The sequence below is a fragment of the Ranitomeya variabilis genome, chromosome 1 (assembly GCF_051348905.1).
Source record: "Ranitomeya variabilis isolate aRanVar5 chromosome 1, aRanVar5.hap1, whole genome shotgun sequence".
NCBI classification, from domain to species: domain Eukaryota; kingdom Metazoa; phylum Chordata; class Amphibia; order Anura; family Dendrobatidae; genus Ranitomeya; species Ranitomeya variabilis.
In genome coordinates, this window is record NC_135232.1 from 1,021,763,662 (window position 1) to 1,021,789,096 (window position 25,435).

At 41.0% G+C, this 25,435-nt stretch overlaps 1 protein-coding gene across 2 annotated transcripts in view; it reads left to right on the forward strand.

The window, feature by feature from the left end:
- The window catches only part of WWC2 (WW and C2 domain containing 2), a 245,839-nt gene that overhangs the window by 149,699 nt on the left and 70,705 nt on the right, over positions 1-25,435 (forward strand). The window contains exons 1-4 of one of the 2 annotated variants that reach the window (XM_077279558.1): positions 10,492-10,621; positions 12,857-13,060; positions 15,368-15,444; positions 19,025-19,104. In XM_077279558.1, coding sequence (XP_077135673.1) covers positions 12,910-13,060; positions 15,368-15,444; positions 19,025-19,104 — 308 coding nt within the window. In that variant the 5' untranslated portion in view covers positions 10,492-10,621; positions 12,857-12,909. Of the gene's footprint in view, positions 1-10,491; positions 10,622-12,856; positions 13,061-15,367; positions 15,445-19,024; positions 19,105-25,435 lie in introns of those variants that run through there. The other variant, XM_077279557.1, reaches the window with a different exon arrangement.

Here is a 25,435-nt window from a genome sequence, read left to right on the forward strand (position 1 = left end):
AAAATAATGGGGTCTAGAGTAAAATTTTTGTGAAAAAGTTAAATTTTCATTTTATCCTTCCACATTGCTTTAGTTCTTGAATAAACTTCATAAAAATAGCATAAAAATTAAACGTTTAAAAATTGTGAAATTTTCAGTTTTCACCAAATTTTTTATTTATTTTTATTTTTTTGCACAAATTAGCGCAAGTTATATTGAACAAATGCCACTATAAAGAAGTACAATGTCTCACAAAAATAATCTCACAATCAGCGTGAGCTGTTGAAGCAGTCCAAAGCTATTACCTCATAAAGTGACACTGGTCAGAATTTTTAAAATTTTAAAGGGGTTAATTGTAAGATGTGAACTTTCCAGTGATGAGTTTACTCATCGTTACTTATTATTAAGCCAAATCCTGCAATATTGATTGCAAATATTTTTAGTTTTATGATGTCATTCTGTAATTTTTATTTTTGGAAAATGTTTAGAAAAATCCAGTTATTTAAAAAAAAACAAAAAAAACCCGTGTGACTGGAGCTGCAATGGAACTTGTTTACTGAAGCTCCATTCTTTCATATGTGAATGCTGAAGACCAACCAAGCACTGTGCTTGGCCATTTCTGGCAGTCCCATTAAGAATGAATGGAGCAGCATGAATAGAGATATCGTCCGAACTTGAATATATAACTTTCGCTTTTTAGGAAGCCAACAAATTTACATATTCTTTCTGGCAGATCTAGCAAGGTCTAGAAGCATTATTTATAAATTGCTTCTCAATGAATAATGAGATTAATTGTATTATGATGGAACTTGAGTACTACAGTATGGTGGCTAAATGAGCTTTGTTGACTTGAAGCACTGAATACAAGGGCCACATTTGCCTAATTTTGTATGTTTGTTTAGTTTTTCTTTTTTTTTTTTCCCCTTCTCTTTCTTTTCTCCCTTCTTTCTTTCCTTTTCTTCTCCCTACCCTTTCTTTCCTTTCTCCCTTCTCTCCCACCTGGAAATTGTCAAATATATGTCAATCAAGACACTACTGCACTCTATGCACTCAAAAAAAAAAAAAAGCCACGCAAAAATTGAGCTTGGATTTAAGTTGGTATACATGCAACACATAAACCCATGATGACGTTGGCCGTTAAACAGACAGAACCTACAAGAAACAAAATGGACATAAACCCTGCTGTAATTAAATAAGTAAAAAAGCAAAAGTGCATTTTAAATAACATGGGATTCTTGGTAAACACTGTTTTTGCTCAAAAGAGCATAAAAGCCATTCCACCATCGGCAAGGTGACCCCATTTGGGTTGTTCCTTTGCTGTCTAATATTTAAAACCGTGCCATGTGTCAAAGCTGACCTTAATTTAATAAGGGCAGACAAAGGACCTGGTCCCAAACTGTGGACACCAGTCATGGGAAGCTATTTAAAGGGAACCTGTCAGCAGGATTGTGCACAGTAACCTACAGACAGTGTCAGACCGGTGCCATTATACTGATTAAGATGATACCTTGGTTGAAGAAATCCATCTTTTGGTTGTTGTTTAATCTGTATTTTCAGTTTTTAGTTAATTATATGCTCGTGCCCCGGGGCGGGCCTGGACGGGGTCTTCATGTGGTTCTCTGATTAGGTATTCCTAATGCAGACTGCTGACAGGTCAATGATCTCTCACTGGGCAGGTTGCTGAGCACCATCCTGCTGACAGGTTCCCTTTAAATTTAATATCCAGCTCAAGGAAGGGAGGCCACCCCCTGGCTTGCACAAAATGCAAAAATACAAAGAAAAAACAAAAAGGGTTTGAGTTGGAATACATGCAGCACATAAATGCATGTTCCCATTGGCCATTAAACAGGCAAACCCTACAAGAAATCATATACCCTGCTGTACCTAAAGGTGTGGCCTCCCTTCTTTGAGCTGGATATTACATTTAAATAGCTTCCCATGGCTGATGGGATGGCTTTTATCCTAATTTGATCAAAAACAGTGTTTACTAAGAGAAGAACCTTATATTATTTAAATGCACTTTTGCTTTTTCCCTTATTTAGTTTCTGCAGGGTATATGATCATTTTCTTTCTTGTAGGTTTTGACTGTATGCAACCAGTAGTGTTCAACTTACATGGGTACGTTTTCTCTGGTTTAGCTCATAATTGGGGCTGTCTAAAAGATCATATTTTCAATGCTGGTCAAAATGAATTTTCTTAACTTTCCGAGCTATTACTCTTAGGGTACTGTCACACAGTGCCATTTTGATCGCTACGACGGTACGATTCGTGACGTTCTAGCGATATCGTTACGATATCGCAGTGTCTGACACGCAGCAGCGATCAGGGATCCTGCTGAGAATCGTACGTCGTAGCAGATCGTTTGGAACTTTCTTTCGTCGCTTGATCACCCGCTGACATCGCTGGATCGTTGTGTGTGACAGCGATCCAGCGATGTGTTCGCTTGTAACCAAGGTAAACATCGGTTAATTAAGCGCAGGGCCGCGCTTAGTAACCCGATGTTTACCGTGGTTACCAGCGTAAACGTAAAAAAACCAAACAGTACATACTCACATTCCGGTGTCTGTCCTCCGGCGTCTCAGCTTCTCTGCAGTGTGAGCGCCGGCCAGCCAGAAAGCGAGCACAGCGGTGACGTCTGACGTCACCGCTCTGCTTTCCAGCCACTGTGCTTACACAGTGCAGAGAAGCTGAGACGCCGGGGGACAGACACCGGAATGTAAGTATGTACTGTTTGTTTTTTTTACGTTTACGCTGGTAACCAGGGTAAACATCGGGTTACTAAGCGCGGCCCTGCGCTTAGTAACCCGATGTTTACCCTGGTTACCCGGGGACTTCGGCATCGCTCCAGCGCCGTGATTGCAACGTGTGACCGCAGTCTACGACGCTGGAGCGATAATCATACGATCGCTGCGACGTCACGGATTGTGCCGTTGCAGCGATCAAAATTGTACTGTGTGACAGTACCCTTAGGCAGGATTTATTATCAGTATAAACATACAAAGAAACCACGTATTATAGAACAATGGTAGAAAACTTTATTAGTCAACATAAAAAGACAATTTAAAATCTTATAGCCAATAGTGCTTAGTGAGCCAAAAATAACAACAGAAGGCGTCACCAATAGGAGGGCAAGATATTTTCAAAAAATAATCACAAAGCATACCACAATGAGATTGATAAGGATAATGGATCATAGACAGAGGGGAGGTATATATTAAATGAGTGCCAATAGTATGTACTCTAATCAAAAGCGAATGCCCCAATGTTATGAAACATAGATCCTCAATGTGCAAGAAATAACAAATATGGATTCAGGACCATGGGTTATAAGTACATAAACATAGTATAGAAACTAAGGGCAAGAAAGACCACAATCTAATTCCTAACTACCCAGGTCACAAATCCCAAATATACAGCTAAATCAGTCCATGTGGTCAGCGTAACTGAATAATCATAAATCTTACCAACACGTGTATGGAGACGCTGCAACCCCTATGCGCATTTCGGCAGAGTGCCTTCCTCAGGGGGAATGGCATCACAGCTAAAACATGCCCATTTTATATGCATGATGGCCAATAGCGGAGGATGTCATTACACACATGGCCGGAAGCAAGGCCGCTAAGAATGCTGGTACTTGTAGTATAAACTAGACCCTGTAGTCCACAACGGCGCATGTGACCCGGCATAGCCCCGCCCAGCAGAGTCAGCGAGTGCGTCATGGAAGAGGGCGGAACACGGGGAGGAGCAACCAGGGACACGCCGGAACCAGCGTGAACATGGAGCGGCCCCCCGAACACCGCCCGCAGCCATAAATTGACACCATCACCGGCAAAGTCAGCAGGGGTGCCAGTGCACATGCGCACAGAGACAACAAGGTCCGATAAATAGAATACATAAATTAAAAAGCAATCACTATCATATTGCCATATCACACAGGATGTTAAGTATAATAGAAAATCGATATTGCTGCATATAAATATGATATATAAATATAAATAAAACTACAATAGTGACTATGAAACATCCAACAAAGAAAATATATATAGCCAATAAAGGCAGATATGTATATAACTCCCCTAGATAAAGATAGTGAAGAAAAGGAAATAAAAAAATAGTGAAAATATATCGTGACAAACAAATTGTGCAAGGCAAAATAAGATCCCACCAACCATAATAACACCAAATAGAAGTGACAACAGTGCTAAGTTTTATACCCAAGAAAATTTAATAAGTATTATATAGTATATAGACATATCATATTATATTAGTGCTCATTAAGTCCATATAAACATATGTGACGTGTACCATATATATTATAAAAAATAGTGATTAAGATCAAGATATCCATAAAGGAAGATTATCAGAATAGTGCCAAATACTATAAAGAATGAAAAAGAGAGAGGTGAAACCGTATTAAAATCATACACGGAAAAAACCTTACTGAGTATTATATACATAGTGCTGCCTGTGCATACATAAACCCATACATATATTGTGTCAATATATAAAAATGCCACAAAAAAGAATATAAATATAATAAATATAATAAAATAGAGATCATATATAATATCAAACTGTAAACACAGAAACAGTTGCTAAAACAAGATAGTAAAAGTACAAAAAATACAAAAAAGTGTAAACATATACAAAAAAGTACAAAGTCCATATAGATAGGCACACATGAGCAATAACAAATCAACATATTCAAATAGTCCGTGCTTCCATTATGACTACAGGATACAGTCCCATACATAAACAGTTGGTTCAGTGGTGATACTTCATCCAATACTCCTGCTTCAATATATTGGGAGAAAGATGTATACCAACGAGGCCATGGTCATACTAAAAGGGCATGTAAAGTAGCACAAATTGGTATAACAATAAAAACAGTTAAAAACATGAAAAACAAACATAACTAAAACCAGAGCAAAAAGATGCCGTTTAAAAAAAAAAAATATATATATATATATATATATATATATATATATATATATATAAACACTAATTACACGAGGTCAGGAATCTAAATGAAGGGAGCGAAGCTAAGGGATTCATTTAGGCCATTAGGATGGAGAGTACGTAAGGTCCAAATCCATTTTGCTTCTTTTTGAGCTAGGCGTCGGCTAAAATTACCCCCACGAAGATTAGATATAATATGGTCAATACCTTTGACTCGGAGGCCAGATGGATCGCAAGCATGATATTGCTTGAAATGTCTTGGAATTGTCTTTAGTTGTTCCAAATCTTCTACTTTAGCTGCTGCAATAATATCACGCACATGTTCCCTGACTCTAATCTTCAAAGTGCGTGTAGTCAGGCCTATATAGATTAGAGAACAGGGACAGGTAGCGTGATAAATTACCGTTTGTGTGGAACAATTAATTGAATGCGTAATTACAAAAATACGTCCATCGGAAGAGAGAAACTCCTTGTTTTTTTTCAATATTGGGACAAGCGATGCATTTCCCACAGGGGCTGCATCCCCATGTCTTGGTCCCACTTTTACCCTTACATCCAAAAACCTGAGGTTGATTGGTCGGTGAGTAATAACTCTTGACCAAATGATCACGTAGGTTGTCGCATCTACGAGCAGTGACAACCGGTCTATCGGGTAAGTATTGTCTTAATGTTTTGTCTGCCAATAACACTGGCCAATGTTTCTGCATGATCTCATACATCATTTGCCACTGTGAGTGGTAACGTGTCACCATTCTTGGAGAATCCATTTGTGGTTTTGTTTTATAGAGAACATCAGATCATGGCAATTGGCATTTTTCGCACGGTTATATGCATATTTGATAGAACGTTTGCTATAACCACGTTCATAGAACCTATTCCTCATTTCCTTTGCACGTTCTTCAAAGTCAAGGTTTGTGGAGCAAAGGCATCTAAGCCTCAGGAATTGGCCTACTGGAACTGACCTCACTACATGCGATGGGTGAGATGATGTAGCATGCAAAATAGAGTTAACTGCAGTTTCCTTTCGGAACATATCTGTCTGCAGTAAACCCGTACTATCCTTCTTTACCAATACATCCAAAAACTCGATTTGGCGAGTGTGATATTTGTAAGTCAGTTTGATGTTGCAGGAATTGTTATTAAGATTTGAAAAAAATTCTTCCAACTCAAAAGAAGTACCTCGCCAGATCAGGAAAATGTCGTCGATGTACTGGGCCCAAAGGATGACCCGGTCCATCGACGAGCCCTGATCCGACGAGAACAGGTCCCTCTCCCACAGCCCCAGGAACAGATTAGCATAGGAGGGCGCACAGGCCGCCCCCATGGCTGTTCCCTGGAGCTGTAGGTAGAAGGACCCGTTGAAAATAAAAAAGTTATGGGTAAGGAGAAAATCCAAAAGCTGCAACAGAAACTCTATCTCCTCATGTGAAAAATTGGTCATCGAGAGAAAGTATTTAACAGCCTTTAGACCATCCTGGTGTCGGATACTTGTGTAGAGGGACTCCACATCACACGTGATGAGAAGCATGTCCTCGTCCATGTGTATGGAGTCCACTCTACACAAGAAATCCGAAGTATCCCGTAAAAAAGAAGGAATTGTTTCCACAAGAGGTTTAAGGAAAGAATCAATATACTTGCCAATATTTTCTGTTAGGCCCCCCACCCCAGAAATTATAGGCCTACCTGGGGGGTTTTTGATGTCTTTGTGGACTTTTGGCAAAAGGTATAGAGTTGGAACAGATGGATCCTTAGTACAGAGAATATTGCATGTCTCCTGTGTAATGACCTCTTTATCCACCGCTGACCGAAGAATTTTGCCAAGGAGGTCCCTGTATGAAGACATGGGGTTAAAAGTAAGCTTCTTGTAACAAGACGGATCTCTCAATTGTCGATATGCTTCACTCTCATACATTTTACATGGCCACACCACCACATTTCCCCCCTTGTCAGCGGGTTTGAATACCACATCATCAAGTTTCTTAAGATGTTTAAGGCCAATACGTTCGGAGTTAGTCAAATTGTCTCTATAGATATTTTTAGGTATCTTTTCAAAATCTCCGGCAACAAGTTGGACAAAAATTTCAATATTAGAACACACTGACAAGGGGGGGAATTTCTGAGATTTTTGTTTTAAAGAGGATGGTATAATACCTAAAGGTGGTAGGTCATGTTCTTTGCTGAGTTCTTCAAGAATCCGTAAAGCCTCTTGTTCATCTGGTAAAGGAAAATTACGCCTTGTGTCTTCATTGTGGAACCATTTCTTAAAGATAAGAGACCTCGCAAAGATATGGAGATCCTTGATATGGAGATCCTTGATAGCCATGAAAGGGTCAAATCTACTAGTGGGTGAGAATGTCAGGCCTTTAGATAACAGTTGTAGTTCAGTACTAGAGAAACGATGCTCAGATAGATTAATTACCTTTGGTCCACTTTTTTGTTCCTGTTTAGACTCATATGTTCCATGTTTAGCTGATGGTAGCTTGTGGTCTCCTTTCCGTTTGTTACCCCCAAACCTTGTTTTAACAAGGTCAATGATCTCTCACTGGGCAGGTTACTGAGCACCATCCTGCTGACAGGTTCCCTTTAAATTTAATATCCAGCTCAAGGAAGGGAGGCCACCCCCTGGCTTGCACAAAATGCAAAAATACAAAGAAAAAACAAAAAGGGTTTGAGTTGGAATACATGCAGCACATAAATGCTTGTTCCCATTGGCCATTAAACAGGCAAACCCTCCAAGAAATCATATACCCTGCTGTACCTAAAGGTGTGGCCTCCCTTCTTTGAGCTGGATATTACATTTAAATAGCTTCCCATGGCTGATGGGATGGCTTTTATCCTAATTTGATCAAAAACAGTGTTTACTAAGAGAAGAACCTTATATTATTTAAATGCACTTTTGCTTTTTCCCTTATTTAGTTTCTGCAGGGTATATGATCATTTTCTTTCTTGTAGGTTTTGACTGTATGCAACCAGTAGTGTTCAACTTACATGGGTACGTTTTCTCTGGTTTAGCTCATAATTGGGGCTGTCTAAAAGATCATATTTTCAATGCTGGTCAAAATGAATTTTCTTAACTTTCCGAGCTATTACTCTTAGGCAGGATTTATTATCAGAAACATAAAGTTACGAAAAGCAGTAGCTGATACTTATAAAATTAATGAAACCTATAGCTGATTTAATGTAATTTATATTTCCTGGCAAATTACCCGTGTTATAGCTATCTCCTCAATGTCTGTGCCGCCTTTGTGCAGTAGTTTTCATTTAACACACATGATGTGGCGTGTGATTACTGTCCTTGTTGTCAAAGGCTTATAAAGCGGCTCCACCATTCTAGTGTAAATCATTAGATCTCTGCATGGACCCTGTAATAGAGATGGATGTTTTGTGGAGCCCTGGGGTATTCTGTATCTCTCTCTATAGGGAAACACATTGCTGAGATTGCTTGCTGAATACTGAAATTGTTAGCATCTAGACAGATTAACTGTTTTTTCTTTACCGCTCATGAAATAGGATGGAAATAATGTCTTTATATTTCATTACATTATATCAGCCGTTCTGGACCTAATAAGGCCCTGATATTCCCTGTTCAGCAATACCTATATCCATTTTTGTAGACCTTTCTATAATGTATGAAGAAAAGAGCACAATACTGTGGAAAGCTACCGGTATATCTACCTTTTTCCTTTGCAGAATCCTTTTCCAAATGCTCAAACTCTGAAAACATACGCTTAGACTAGGTTCACAATGATTTTTTTTTTTTTTTTTTTTAGGAGTGTCTTGAACCCGATTTGTTCTGGAATCCTCCTTTTAAAGACTGCTTCCAATGCTAAAAATTAGATTCTCAGGAACCAGGCCAGCGGCTACATCAGTATTTTGTGGCTTCTAGATCCTGTAAACCACCTCCAACTGCATTCCCCACTCCTCTTTAGATTATCCGCTCTAGTGTGACATTGTTGTGACACAGGTGACGTCGTGCCAAAAGACGCAGCACGGTGGCTCAGTGGTTAGCACTGTTGCTTTGTATGTTCTCCCCGTGTTTTGCTTGGGTTTCCTCCAGATTCTCTGGTTTCCTCTCTCACTCCAAAGACATACTGATGGGGAATTTAGATTGTGAGCCCCAAAAGAGACAGTGATGATAATGTCTGTAAAGTGCTGCCGAATATGATGGTGCTATATAAGCCAAGCATAATAAATAAAAGAAGAGTCGCAGATGTTGGGAGGTAAACTGTGGTTCACTGGGCCCATTGTCTGGCAGCAATAGATTACTGATGTGGCCATAAGGCTGGGTTCCCGAAATAGGTTTGCACCAACTCTGTAAATGCTCTTTATTTATTTTTTTATGAAAAATCCATTTTCCTGTTCACATGAGTTTTTTTTTTTTTTTTACTTTTTCTTTTTTTCTGGCTACGTTTAGAAAACCTCACAGTGGGAAAAGTGTAAAGTCATTTTGTATTAATGAAGGAGCTTGTATTTGAAATTACTTCAGTTGCATTCACCTCATTATTATCTTTGTGAGAATATTAAGTATTGGAAAGTGTTAAACGCTTCCAAGTCTTTCAAACTGATTTGAGCCTTTCAGCGAGGCTTCTCTCATGTAGGACAAGTGTGATAAGCTACCTTTTGGTTTGTTGAGGTGACTATAGATTCAGGCATGCTTTGATATTGTTTCCTATACCATCCTTCACCTCGAGTAGTACTTAATCGGGTTTTTAGGTTGCCATACCTACCCCTCCCTTATGTTGCACACTAGATAATGTGGGTGCTACTGTATGGGAGTCTGCTATACGTTCATGCTTTATTTTTTGTATGCAATGAACTAAACATCTTCTGTAATTATGTCTAAAAATGAACCATACGGCGCTGCTTAGTTGCTCCAGGTGAATAAGCAGCAAATATATGGACGAAATCACTCCCAATCGTCCCAGAAGTGGTTAATCAAAGAAAACTATATGTGATATTTGCGCTAAATGCACCTATATGAAGCCATAAATAGTTAAAATACTGGGGAATGTCATAAACTAGGTTCCTCATACAGGACCAGGATTAACAAGATGTATTTACCTTAATATCAAAGAGAAGGAGATCTGTGTCCAGTGCTGGCATGCGGAAAGGTCCTTCACTCATGTGCTGAAAGGTTGGTGTCTGAAGCCTTCTCTGAATCTCTGTTCCAAAAATATCCAATGTGTTGCAGAGCAAATAGTAGTATAGGAGACGCTGTCCCGGCCGGTGACTAGCGTACTCCCCCAGAGCTTGGTAACTGCCGTGCACAGGCAGTGGCGGCCGCGTGTGTAGAGCTGAAGAGCACCCTGATGAAGGAGTCAGCGACTCTGAAACGCATAGGATTAGTTGGTCCTGTGTGCTATTTGTAGCTCCGCAGCTTTGTAGCTGGTCACGTGTACACATCACGTGACTGTGACGTCACACAAGGTCCTGCACCTTGTCGGCTTCAGCTCTATACACGCGGCCGCCACTGCCTGTGCACGGCAGTTACCAAGCTCTGGGGGAGTACGCTAGTCACCGGCCGGGACAGCATCTCCTATACTACTATTTGCTCTGCAACACATTGGATATTTTTGGAACAGAGATTCAGAGAAGGCTTCAGACACCAACCTTTCAGCACATGAGTGAAGGACCTTTCCGCATGCCAGCACTGGACACAGATCTCCTTCTCTTTGATATTAAGGTAAATACATCTTGTTAATCCTGGTCCTGTATGAGGAACCTAGTTTATGACATTCCCCAGTATTTTAACTATTTATGGCTTCATATAGGTGCATTTAGCGCAAATATCACATATAATCTTCTGTAATTAGCCCATAAAGTGCCCTGTAGTTTTGTCTGCACCTTATGATATCACCTAGAATTTGCTATAAAACTGTTGGAGGAAAATAGCGCAGTAGGGTTTTATCCGAGATTAAGCAGTCAATGCAAGGTAAAAGCACTCACCAGACGTAGCTTAAGACAAGCATTGGAGAGATTCGCTGCCGCAGATCCACGAGGGACCGGCCGTTGAGAATACAATGTAGGAGAACGTGGTCAAATTCTGCGCTGCTGAATCATGTAGTCCAAAGGTATTTTTAAAAGTGGTCTTTATTCAACGTGTTTGAGTTCAGGTTCCTGAACTGTCTGTCTATGTAAAGATTTTTCTGACCTATAATGACATTCTTATCTGGTATTTCATGATGGAGTTCTTTGAAACTCAGAAACGCGTTGACTAAAGACCACTTTTAATAATACCTTTTGGACTACAAGATTCAGCAGCGCAGAACTTGACCACGTTCTCCTACATTGTATTATCACCTACGATTTAGCAGATGGGGTACCTTATCACTACAGTGGATGCTATCGGGGGAACCAGACAGGGCCAATACATGCTAAATTGGCTACAAAATTTCAGCCAGGTCATGATGTTTCAGAGAAAACCATACTTAAAAAGCAATACGGCAGACGAGTTGGACAGACTGGTCCTTTACTGCTTTTCACCACCTGCTACCCTGCAGTGCTAGGTCTCCCTGCATGCATGTATGGGGTGACACCTTTCACTCCAAGGGAACGGTGGTGGGAAGCCTCCAGGAACCCACCTGTCCAACTAATCTCCCATGCGGCTTGGTCCCTGGTGGCTTTTAACCCCTTAATGACAGCCAATACGTCTTTTAACTGACCTGAGATATGAGAGAATAGCATCCCCATACAGGTGACAATCCAGCAGCTGTCGGCTGTCCACTATAGGTGACAATTATTTTGACACTATTACACTTAGGTGGCAAAAATACACATTTTCATTTCTGTCATGTCACTTTGCATTAATTCCTGTAAAGCACCTGAAGAGTTAATAAACTATCTGACTGCAGTTTTCAATATGTCAGGGGGTGCAGTTTTTAAAATGGTATCATGTTTGGGGGTTTCCCAATATGAGACCCCTAAAGTCACTTCAAACATGGATAAGTCCATAAAAAAATACATTTTGTAAATTTCCTTGAAAAAATGAAAAATTGTTGCTACATTTTTAATCTTCCTAAAATGCTATCAAAATAAACTAACATTTTACAAATGGTGCTTATGTAAAGCCGACATGTGAGAAATGTTATTTATTAATGATTTGCTGTGGTATGGCCATCTGGATAAAAGGGATAATCATTCAAATTTTGAAAATTGCAAATTTTTTTTACATTTTTCTCTAATTTTTGATATTTTTTATAAATAAACACAAAACATATTGCCTATGTTTACCATTACCATAAAGTATAATGTGTCACGAAAAAACAGTCTCAAAATCACTGGGATTTGTTGAAGCGTTGCAGAGTTATTACAACATAAAGTGACACTGGTCAGATTTCAAAAATTTGGCTCCGTCACTACGGGGTTAAGGTATGGTTTTCTCTGAATTGCAACAGCGTTTAAGTCATACCTACAGTACCTGGCTGAAAATATTGCAGCCAATATCTGACACTTCCTGCCTGTGGATAGGACCGCATGTATCCGCTCTGGCCTTTTAAAAACATTTTTAGAACCAATTTGGGAAACAAAGAAAATCACAAACAAACAATATTGTTTCCTGAAGTGGATTTCTCTTGAAAAATGCAGCAATATTTTTCTGCTTTTAATATAGATCCTAGACTAACACTTCACCCATGTTTGTTTGGCAGCAAGGAGGAGAACATGTGATATGAATAGCTGTGTAAGACCCTGTATTGTAATGAGGCAAGAATGATAGATTTCCATGGAGACGTGATCTGTGTACATCGGAGTCCATTAATATACAAGTACTGTTGGCCACGGAACACAGGATTTACTACAGGAATGTAGATTCTTAAGATTCTTGTCATGACAATTTCTGCAATTAGCCCTTGGAATCCTGTAATCACTAAAATATTTGCATAAATGATTGCCCTAATTAGAATTGTATGTTTTCCTTTAGAAACCACACAGATAGAGGATCCCCGTAAGTTATGGAGGAAAGAACAGGAGCGGATGCTGAAGGACTACCTAATGGTGGCACAAGATGCTCTAAGCACTCAGAAGGAGCTCTACCATGTGAAGGAGCAGCGGTTGGCTCTTGCCCTGGATGAGTATGTGAGACTCAACGACGCTTACAAAGAAAAATCCAGTTCACGTACCAGTCGTAAGTATGCGGTGTATTAATCGAATATTGTAAATGAAGAACTGTACTCCGAAGCTAATTAAAGGAATGTGTCAGCATCTTTTTGCTATGTAATCGGAGAGGAGCAATATGTAGGGGCAATTATCCCTCACTTACTAGGCGGTGTGCTGTTGTCTCAATAAAATCAGTATTTTATCAGCAGCAGATTATTGTTATTATTATTATTATTATGGTCCGTTAACATGGATCAATTGGCATCATGATACGATCTGTAAACTTTTATTATCGGTTTTAGCAATCGTTTGCCTATTTGCACAGGCAGACCAAAGAAAACTGCGCAGTGAGCGATCTATATGTGATCAGTGCACAGAGCATCCATAATTCTCGTCAGCGCGATACCTGTTTACATAGGACGATTCAGCGCCAAGAATGATGATCTTTTATGTTTACAGGGCAAGATAATCGTGAAGCAATGTTTTTCTTTTGTTTTTTTTTCAGCACTGCTCATTAACTCTTAGCTTACAATATAAATGCATCCTTAGGTCACATTCACATGTTCAGTATTTGGTCAGTATTTTTCATCAGTATCTGTAAGCCAAAACCTGTTGGGGGTGAAAAATACAGAAGTGGTGACGTGTTTCTATTATACTTTTCCTCTGATTGTTCCACTCCTGATTTTAATTATACAATTTTTCTCTTCAGAGAGGAAGAGAACTAAACTCTAGTGCCACCTATTGTAAGGTAGCAATCCTACAAGTCAGTCGACCCTATAACGAGCCTTGTCACACGACTTAGCCAAACCAGAATCTGTTTGCAGACACTGTGTTTCGGGGTACTGCCCCTCATCAGTGCAAAGTGGAGATCTGGTTTGGCTGTGTGAGAGGCGATACTACTTGGACTCCTGATTTTGGCTTACAAATACTGATGTAATATACTGACCAAATACTGAACGTGTGAACATGACTTTAGTCAACTGTGTATGTAACCCTGCCCTCACCACTGATTATCATCTTTCAGTAAATGTACAGTGTACACAGAAAGCCGCCAATTCGCATTCTAACCACTGCTTGATCTGCACTAGAGAAAACGGGGATTTATATAACAAATCCTGCGCCCGGTAAACAAAGCGATACATCACTGGATTCAGAGTCTCTAACGCTACATCATGCTGCTGTCACATCTGATAACAAAAACTGGTGACAGATTTCCCGTTAAGAGCCCTCTCACCCAGCCTCGTCAGCTCTACTGCTTTGTGCTGATGATGCGCAAGTACCCTTTAACACGTGTCTGCAAATGTATTATTTGGTTGTTGACATTGACTTTTAGGATTGTTACTATCATTAGGTGGCACGATTGTTCCTATCCTCTTCCTCTCTATGCCGCTTATGCAGTACAATATAATACATTTTATCCATACATGATGGTCTAGGTTATCAACACAATTTACGTCAGAACCTCATTTGTATGTAATGTCAAGTAGCTTTTTAAATACTTAGCTTTGCTTTACGCATCTTGTACTGATCTTTACAGACATCACCGTTGTTACCCACAATACTGAGGATACAATTACATGGAACAGATTCTTACTATAACTATTACCCTCTGACCTCCATGCACAAGATTAAGTCAAGAACATTACAACTTTTGTGCACATTTAGAAAGAACAGTGCTGCACTCGTATTCCTCCTTAGCATATGATGCTTTTATTTGTTATAGTAGATTTATCCTTTTTACATTAGGAGTTAATGTTACAACCATTGCTCTGTGACGTCCCCACTTTTTTTAATGTTTTTGTATCAAATTATGTAAAAATGTGGCCCACACATCCGCCTCAAGTATTAAAGGGATGTCTGGGTAAAAGGAAAAAGGAGCCTTGGATTTGTGAAAAATTACAAACCAATTTATAGTCTCCTACCAGCACCTACCATGATGTAGCCCTGGGCGCTCCGTGGTCTGCACGGCAGCAGGACCACTGCGGCCTGTGATTAGCTGCAGCGGTCAGGTGACTTTTCCAGCAAGGCATGAGAAAAACATCAAATGATGCACTACTCCATCTGACCGCCACAGCGGTTTTGCTGCTAGTGGAGCAGTGACATCTCTCCGTGTCAGTGCTGATCACTGAGCAGTCTGTGCGTGATCCAGGTAGGAATAAGTTTGTCTATTTTGCCCAAATTATGCAGTTTACCTAAGATAACCAGTGTTATACGTCGGCTGTTACTACACTGCACTGTAAATACTCTGACGTCCATTTTTGGCATTAGTAAAAATTTGACTTGCCTATTCTGTATGGAACATTTTTGATTGATCTTGTTTATTTTATAATTTTAGTATTTTCAGGCTCATCGTCAAGTACAAAGTATGACCCTGATATTCTTAAAGCCGAAATCTCCACCACAAAAGTCAGGGTAAGGGTTCTAAATATATACATGTTTCTATGGTTACTTATTTTTCCTGTTAATTGCTTGCTTTCAATGTAAATTGCACTTGTAGAACACAAAGCATTAATAGTAATCCTGCAGCAAACTGCTTAATTGTGTATTAAAGGTTATATAAAATATTAATATATCCTGTAATGGTACTATTGTTTAGATGTGGAGAATAGGGGTATAGATAAAACATAACAGAAAAAAAGGCCATAATTACCAATACCTGGTTATAATAACCATCTACTGCAGGATGCAGCAGACGACCATGATACAAGCATTCTTTGTGTTTCTGTGATGCTAACCCCCATGGTAGGTGTTTGCATGGCTGTCCATCAGTATATTACATCTGTGCAACCTCCGCCTTTATCATGTGGGCCACCGCATCCGTCACATTAATAGTATTGGTAAGTATGTCTTTTTTTGTGTTCTGTAATGTTGTTTAGATTTATTCTTTGCACTGAACTGAATAAGGTATGGAGTCAACATGCGATTTTGTCTATGAGCAGTATACAGACTTGAATCCTTTTGGAGAATAGTTGTCAACATTTCACTATAGCTATAATCCTTCTTAGGGCGCAGTCAGACGGCCGTATAACATGCGTGGCGATCACAATGCTCAGACTAGCCGGCGGTATGACCCGATCGTGACAGCTGCATAGAAATACAAGGTCGGGTCAGCAGGCCGCCGGCTAGTCCGAGCATTGCGATGCATTGTCGTCCATGTGATACACCCATCTGACTGCGTACTAAAGAGGTTTTCAGTAGGATAGGTGATAAGTAGAGATGAGTTGATCAATTTGCAGGACCTTTTATAGTATGTGGGTCACACCACCACAATGATGTCATGCCTGGCTTACAAATCACTTGAGGCGCCAGTGACTCTGGCAGTTCGAAGGGTTCCCATCCAACAGCCACAGAGAACTTCTGCGGTATATGCCCATTTGTTTGAAGTAAACATTTGCATCTTCATTGACGGGGTATGACTTTGGAACGGAGTGGCACAAAAGTAATAACTTCCAGGAGCAGTGGCAACTGGAGGAGATACTCACTCACTTTTAATGAAAAAAAATCCAGTGAAAAGGTCCTCTTTAATGGTGGAATCCATGCTATTTATTATAGTTTATTATTATTATTATACATTTTATAGCGCCATTTATTCCATGGCGCTTTACACGTGAGAGGGACAAAAATAAACAAGTACAATAAACATGAGCAAAACAAGGCGCTCACACAAGTACAGAAGGAGAGAAAACACTGCCCGTGAGGGCTCACAGTCTACATTGGATGGGTGAGGATACACTAGGAGAGGGTAGAGCTGTTCGTGCGGCGGTTCAGCAGACTAAGGATCACTGCAGGTTGTAGGTTTGTCGGAAGAGGTGGGTCTTCAGGTTCTTTTTGAATGTTTCCATGGTAGGCGAGAGTCTGAAGTGTTGGGGTAAAGAGTTCGAGTATGGGGGAAGCATGGGAGAAGGCTTGTATGCCGTTGTGGGAAGAAGAGATAAGAGGGGGGTAGAGAAGGAGATCTTGAGTGGATCGTCGAAGGTTGCGTGTGGGTAAGTACCGGGAGACCCTGTCACAGATGTATGGAGGAGACAGGTTGTGGATGGCTTTATATGTCATAGTTAGGGTTTTGTACTGGAGCCTCTGGACAGTAGGAAGCCAGTGAAGGGCTTGGCAGAGAGGAGAGGCTGGGGGATAATGGGGTGACAGGTGGATTCGTTGGACAGTAGAGTGTAGGATGGATTGGCGTGGTGCCAGAGTGCTAGAGAGGAGGCCAGAGAGTAGCAGGTTGCAGTAGTCGAGGCTGGGGATAAAGGCGTGCACTAGCGTTTTTGTGGTTTCATGGTCAAGGAATGCATGGATCCGGGAAATATTTTTGAGTTTGAGAAGACAAGGGCTTGGATATGTGGCTTGAAAGAGAGGGCACAGTGGAGGATCACCCCAAGGCACCGAGCGTGTGGGACTGGGGAAAGTGAACAGCCATTGACTTTGATGTGGATAGGTCTCGTGGAGGGGTAGAGTGAGATGGGGGGGAAAGAGAATGAATTCTGTTTTGTCCATGTTCAGTTTTAAAAAGCGAGCAGAAAAGAAAGCTGAAATAGCAGACAGACATTGTGGGATTTTGGTCAGAAAGGAGATGAGGTCTGGTCCAGATAGGTAGATCTTCATATCATCGGCGTAGAGATGATACTGCAAACCGTGGGATTCTATGAGCTGTCCCAGGCTGAAGGTGTAGATGGAGAAGAGCAGGGGCCCTAGGACCAAGCCTTGGGGAACACCGACCGACAGGGGGCGAGGTGAGGAGATGGTGTAGGAGAGGGAGACACTGAATGTTCGGTCTGTTAGATATGACGTGATCCAGGATAAGGACAAGTCTGTGATGCCAAGAGATTAGATAATCTGTAGCAGGAGGGAATGGTCGACCGTGTCAAAGGCAGAAGACTGGTCCAGGAGAAGGAGGACAGTTGCGGTCGGAAGCCAGATTGTAACCGGTCAAAGAGGGAGCAGAAGGAGAGGTAGGAGGACAGTTCAAGATGGACATGCTGTTCCAGTAGTTTTGAGGCATAAAGGAGAAGAGATATTGGGCAATAGCTAGATACACAGGATGGGTCGAGGGAGGGCTTTTTGAGGATGGGCGTGATCGAGGCATGCTTGAAGGATGAGGGGAAGACACCATTTGGAATTGAGAGGTTGGAGTGTTAGGGTTGGGATGAAGACTGTGGCAAGGTTAGGGATTAGGTGGGACGGGAGCTGCTCAAGTGTGCAAGTGATGAGGTATGATCTTGACAGGAGGGAGGAGAGCTGATCTTCTGTCAAGGTGGATAAGCTGGTTTTGGAGGAACAGGGCTGAGCAGCTAAGAGGGGCATTGGGGGCTGTGGGCCAAAGCCTTCTCTAATCATATTGATCTGCTTAAAGAAAGAGGCAAAGTCTTCAGAAATGAGAGGAGATGGAGGAGGTGCTGGGGATGGATTAGAGAATTGAAAGGGTTGAAAAGCTGTTTAGGGTTGTGAGACAGGGAGGATATGAGAGACGTGAAGTAAGTTTTTTTTGCGGCTTTCTCTGGCCTTGAAGCTGGTGAATGACTGCTTGTATGTGATGAAGTGCTCAGCAGAGCGGGATCTCTTCCATGTCCGCTCAGCGACCCAGGAAGCCCGTCTCAGTTCTTTGGTCAGGCTGGTCAGCCAGGGCTGCCTGTTGATTGTACTAGTTTTTCTATGCGTGAGGGGGGGGGGCGGCTGAATCAAGTGTTGCTGTTATTGTGGTGTTGTAAAAAGTGGCAGCAGCATCTGTCTGTAAGAGGGAGAAAGGACTCGGAGAGTAATTGTAAATTGAGGTGTGCTAAATATCTATCATTAATCTGAAGCAATGCAATGTTGACCTTTGACTACTCATGACCGCAGTGGGCATTAATTTACTTGGTAGGAGCTGAATCCATGGGAACCTATGGGCCATCTCTGAAAGAGTGCAGCGTCAGATAGGGGTGACATGAGGAGAACAGCTGTGTCAGACCCACTACCGTACATTATAAACCATTCTCCTCTTATGTGCCTTCACTAGGTAAAAAAGCTGAAGAGGGAGCTGTCACAAATGAAGCAGGAACTTCTGTACAAGGAGCAGGGCTTCCAGACATTACAGCGGTGAGTCTCAATGTAAAATTTGTTCTGTCGGCTTCTCATTCAGCGTCTTGGCACAACTAGGTCCGCCCTCTTCTCTTTATACTTGGCATAACCCTTTTCTTTAAGGTCATGTAGAAAACTGAGCTCATTTTCCATCAGAAGTCATGAGATCCACTCGCTCTTTGCCTTGGTGTGATAATCCTCTGCTTGTGACAGGACACTTTTTAGGCAATAACAGTTTGTAGTAGCGTGGACTAGGAGCGGGTAAAAAAACACAAATCGTCGATAAAACAAAGACTAGTTCTAATACTTAACGTGTTTCTGGACATTACAACACGCACACTCATTTTTAGATACTGGGAAGAGAAGACATGGCGGTTACTTCCTAGCCTTAATCATTTTCGTTTGATGTAAATTGTTAGAAATGAGTGTCTCGGGATTTCCTTCTGTTTATTTTTTGGTATTTAAATAAATGATGCAAGTGAGTATTTTTCATCACCCATCCTACTTGAGGGATTGTCTCATACAATGATATTGATCACCTATCCTTAGGAAAGATCATAGATATCTGATCGGCAACGGTCCGACATCCGGCACTCCCACCTGTCAGCTTTTTCTTTCTTGGGCAGCTGCCGGATGTAGACAGGGAACAGAGCTGAACGTCACTGCTCTGTACACCGCTTAGTGACCGGTCCCAGGCACCACAGACAAGATCCTGTTTGGATTAGTAGGAGCTGATCTGCAGGCTTTATTAACTAAACTGTGAAATATAAGAAAATAGAAGCACTTTCCCCATGTTTCTCTGTGTGCACATGTTTCTACAACTGTTTTTTTCCCCCTTAAGTAAAATAACAAAACAGGGTTATCCTTTCTCGATCAGTTACACATTCTCTATCGCAATTATTTACTATCTACAATGGCATTTGTTGTGAGAAAGGCATTGGACCCCTTAAAAATACTGACGTAGTATCTGCCATTACTGACTCCTGGGTTAGGGCATTCCACAGTCCGACTGCTCTAACTGTAAAGAACCCTTTCCTATCTAGTTGCTGGAATCTCATTTCCTACACCCGTAATGTTAACTGATCCTTTTTGTAAGATCTTTGGAAGAAATAAATCGCATGCCAGTCCTTCTTTTTTTTTTTTTTATTGACCACACATGCATTTATACATATAAATGAGGTCGCATGTGAGGAGTTTTTAAGCTAACGCAGCCCAGCTTTTCTAACATCTCATCATAGGCCTTCCAACCCATGTATTAATTTAGCTGTCCGCCTATGAATTCACTTTAGCTCTCTGGTGTTTTTTTTAAATGTAGAGCCTAAAACTGGATCCCATATTCTAAATGTGGCCTTAGAAGTGATTTATAGAGTGATAATAATACATTGGGATTGCAGGATTTTATTTCTTTTTGTACACCCCAAAATCTTGTTTGCTTTTGCAGCTGTTGCCTGACATTGAGTACTACTGCTCAGTTTGCTTGTAACCAGAATCCCCAAGTCCTTCTGTTCTGTAATATTTCGAGTCCGATAGAAATATTGTTAAAAAAAAAAAAAAAAAGGAATGAGTTGCTAGTCATCAGTGGAGTCCCGCTGATGGGTCTCCCAACAATCGGTTATTAATCACGTCTGTTGTGGTATTCGGGTTAAAATAGAGGCTTAAATGCCATTGTTGGCTTTGTATTGGCCCTTTAAAATGTCACTTACTAGAAAAGCTGTGCGTTAAAAGTGCACCAGAGTAGTTAAGTGGTATGTGCTGTTTTCACCCCATTAAAATAAGGTCCTGTAGTTTTTAGAATTATTATTTGATTGCCTATAAATAAACAATAGAACAAATGTTTAGGATATACCATAGACTGCGAAACCTGCATTCAACCCTCTCATGGCTGAATAGTTTTAGGCTATGATGTTCCGTAATTATGGAATGCTGCATTCTAAAGGCTTCATTAATATTTGTTCGCTTTTTGGGGGGCTGGGACACTTTTTTTTTTTTTATTTAATAGGCTTGCTATTCTAAAAAAAACAACTTGCAGCTGATATAATGGACCTTGTTTAATGAATAATAATTACACCAAAAAATAATCCTCTGATTAGGCAGAGGCTTAACACCAAAATGTGTAAATTATGTTACATTTGAAGACGCTATAATGTATGTAATAACCCAACTTTTAGTGGGGGAAAAAAGCTTGCAGAAGTATTGTTTTAAATGTGTTTTTATTACTTTATTTTATTTATCTTACATTTTCCTGCAATTATTTTTCCATCAATTTGTTTTTCACTTCTGGGGCTTGGATTAGTGAAGACCTGATCTGTGTGCTGTGTAAAATTTTGTCACTTTATTGATAAAGAATATAATCTGTATTCTTTGCTGGCCCCCTATATACATGCCTACCCCTTCTGTGTGAGCTTCTGGCCCTCCCCTGCACAGCTAATGTCAGTGACAACAAGGGGTTCACTAGCAATGGCCCAAATTGCAGAAGCTGCATTATAGGAATGCCTGGTTGAAGGGGTTTTAGTGACGGGAAACTGATTTTAATTTAGTTTCCTACTACAGCATAGAAGCGGGATGTCAGTAGGGCAACCTGACCCTGATGATGGTACTGGGTGCAAATAACGTGTAACTCCGTCTTTAAAAGAATGTTAATTAGCAGCTTCTGTCACAGGGATTGTGCCATTAGTACTTACATTTATGTGGTGAGGGTGGCAAGGGGTTAATGTGACTGTCCACTAGACTTTTTTCTCATATTGTATGGAATCGTTGTGAAATGTCACCCTTCCCTCTCCGAACAGGCCTCCTGATGAATATCTTCAATTTAATGTTTTCCGTGCAGAGGTCAGGGGAAGCCAGCAGGACTGTTTCTATGGCCTAGATTTTGGGTATTTGATTTAGGCTCATTATATCTCTTTACAGCTTGTAACAAGCTAAATATATCACCGTTTCATGTCTGTGTTCTTCATGTCCTGCATTGGGGGTTAGCCTAAGGAAACGCTTCCTTTGAGACTGGTCACAAAGCCTCGTACGAGTCCGTGTTGAGCCGATTTTACGAAATGACATTCATTGGAAATGAGGCTCATTTTTATTTTCCATTGTTTGTCTAGTATAATGTAAGAGCGCAGCTTCGCATGGACGATGCATCTCACCCCACGTTACGCCGATATGAAATCTGAACTAGACCAGTAATGGTTTATTTCTCTTCCGTTCTGTTCTTTCCGTACCTTAAGTAATCACACCTCACGCCACTGTGCCAGATTAAAGGTTAGCCAAGCAGTCTGTCATTATATTAATACAACAACGCTGTATTGTTTTAGATCAGCTCGCTTGCAAGCAATTTTGATAGGAATCCAAAGCATGTTTGAGAAACTGACAACAACATACCACAAGGAAACAATGGGCAGTTGTTCCAGAAACTCGGGCAGGCACTCCGAGACATGCCTTGTGCAGAGGCAGGGACGCATGTTGGGCTCTGCTCACTTGTCCGGTACTTATTTCTGGTTTTGGATCCATTTTGGGATAAAAATGTAAATAAAATGTTAATTTAAATGGGAACACGTGTCATTGTCTTTAGTTTCTTCTGCACATCTTTTACTTGTTTGGCTAAAAAAGAAAATAATAATTGGAACCATTTTTATTTTGAAAAACATTGAAGTCTATGGAAGATGGATGATAACAGATAGGCCTCTTTCACACTAGCGTCGTGCACTGCACGTCGCTATGGGTCGTTTTGCAGAAAAAACGCATCCTGCAAAATTGCTTGCAGGATGCGTTTTTTCTCCATAGACTTTTATTAGTGACGCAGTGCGACGGTTGCGTCGTGTTGTGTCGGACCGTTGCCACCAAAAAACGTTGCATGTAATGTTTTTTGGTGCGTCGTCTGCAGCATTTCCGACCGCGCATGCGCGGCCGGAACTCTGCCCCCTCCTCCCCGCACCTCACAATGGGGCAGCGGATGCGTTGAAAAACAGCATCCGCTGCCCCCGTTGTGCAGCGCTTGCACAGTATGCGTCGGTGCGCTGCAACGTCGCATTGCGATGTGCAGTGCACGACGCTAATGTGAAAGTAGCCTTAGTCCTACATTAGGTGTTTTGTTAACAGACCATTTTTTTTTTTTAGATCTGCTCATTTGCAGGACACTAGAGGTTTTCAGAAACACCGCTAACTGAAAACCAATGTGCTTAGTTTTTTGTTTTTTTGTGTCTTGTCCATTCAAAAATTTTGTTCAGTTTTCAATCCACCTTTACTTAGAATGTAAGTGATCTATTTTTTTTACTTTTTTAAAAATCGGAATCCATAAGAAATTGACATCTGGGTATGTGAACGAAGCCTGAAATCTTTCCTTTCCTAGAATTTATTTGCTTACTTCAGGTGGTAACAGGCATTTTTGTCAGTGATTGCTATTGATCTTGGGTTGTGGGGCACAAACTGCTGGGGCAGCCACTGATACTTTAAAGAATTCTCACCCCCTAACTAGCACGGTTGTCCTCTCATTCCTAGTGTTTCGTAGTCACCTTCTGCAGTACCTACGTACGTACTTATGAATATATGAAAATGCGTTTTCTAAACTAGTCAACCCCTTTAATTCTGCAGAACTGCCATTTTTTGTTTAGCCCAGTTATTTTTTAGCAAATCCATCTAATTGAATACAAAGTTTGGCTTTTATCCCAAATCATATTACAAGGCTCGTTGAAGGGTCGATATTGACTTTTAGGATTGCTGCATCCAATAGGTAGCGCTAGAGTTCTAGTCCTCTTCCTCTCTGAAGAGATCATTTGCATATTTAATTCCCCAGAGGAGCATGCATGGCTTATAAGTCTCCTCTCCCCTTAGACCCCAGCGTGAACTACAAAAACACAATCCATATACAATGGTGTTTAAGGGGCTTCACACACATTTTATTTACTTATTCTTTTTATTATGGACTTGTTCTAGTTGGTCACAATTTGGAATACTATTTAAGGCCATACCTCTATGCCTTCTCCTGTATGGTATTCTACTTTGGTCACATGTAACCAATTTCATAATCCATTTCCTATTTGTGTATTGGGTGACCTATTTTAAAGGGGTTTCTTAGGCAAATAATACCGATAACCTATCCATTGGATTAGTGGGGGTTCAACATCGGCACCTCTACCCAATCAGCTTTTTGTTCTGGCGGAGGATATATAGGAAGAATAGAGCAGTACCACACAACTCCAGTCAATGTGTAACGGCTGCTGCAGGAGCTAATGGCTGATTCACGGGGGGTGTTGGACCCCCATTAATCCAATATTTGACCTGTCCTAAGGACACCTTATCAATATTATTTGTACAGAGAAACCCTTATATTATTTTATTTTTTTCCATATTTTATATTTTACAAGTCACTTCAATATTAATTACCTGGAATACATGACAGTTGGTATACGTGAATCCCCATGAGTTTCTCTACCCACCTTTTTTACTCCTCATTTTTACCCTTCAACCAAACGGCCCGACCGCTTTATCTGAAATAAAAAAAACTGACCACAATGGTATTTGGATAAGTTGGCCACAGCAGCCGTTTATTAACACATAATAACAAACAGTTTATTTATTAAACATTAACCACGGGGAGGGTGGTCCTCGAAGCCCCAAAATGTAATAAACTTGGCCTCCAGACCATAAAAACTTGTCTTCCATAACCGTAAAACTTGGCCTCCAGGTCACGTCTTGCCTCTAGCCGCTACGCTCCAGCTCAGAGACGCCCATAGACTCACCCGGCCAATTTCCTCCAAAATTACCCATATATCCTAATTATCACCTCCATGTGATCTTTTTGTTCCATTCCAAATTTGTTCATCCACGGGGGAGTCCAGGACCTTAGAGATCCCCCCCCCCCTCCGATCCACCATTTCCATCACCACCAACCTCGAGGACCTCCCCCCCACGCCTTGCTGCCGCGACAAAACAACAGAAAACATAACGCAATAATTCGAGCAATACAACGATAATAACCCCTTTTTCTTAACGACCTTGACATCACCTATGAACGTTTCCAAAGCAACCAACAAAAAAGGGAGGGTGGGTGGGAGCTTGTTTCTAGTACGGTGGGGGACCTAAAATGGTTGCCCCACTGAGATGGCCGTTGCCCCTTATACTGCCCGCCCTTACTCCGCCTCTTCTCCCCATTCCCCCTCCCCCTAGCCATACATCATTCCCCTGATTCAAATTTATTAACCCTTCCCCACCCAAAATTCCCTCAACCCAATGCTTTCTCATGTATTATCACTTAACCCTGTCATGGCGTCCTCCCTTTGAAGGCCTGCGGCCCAGTACGGCCTTACTTAACATGTGCCTAGTACATAGTGTTTATTTTCTCTCACCAAGAATATGGTTT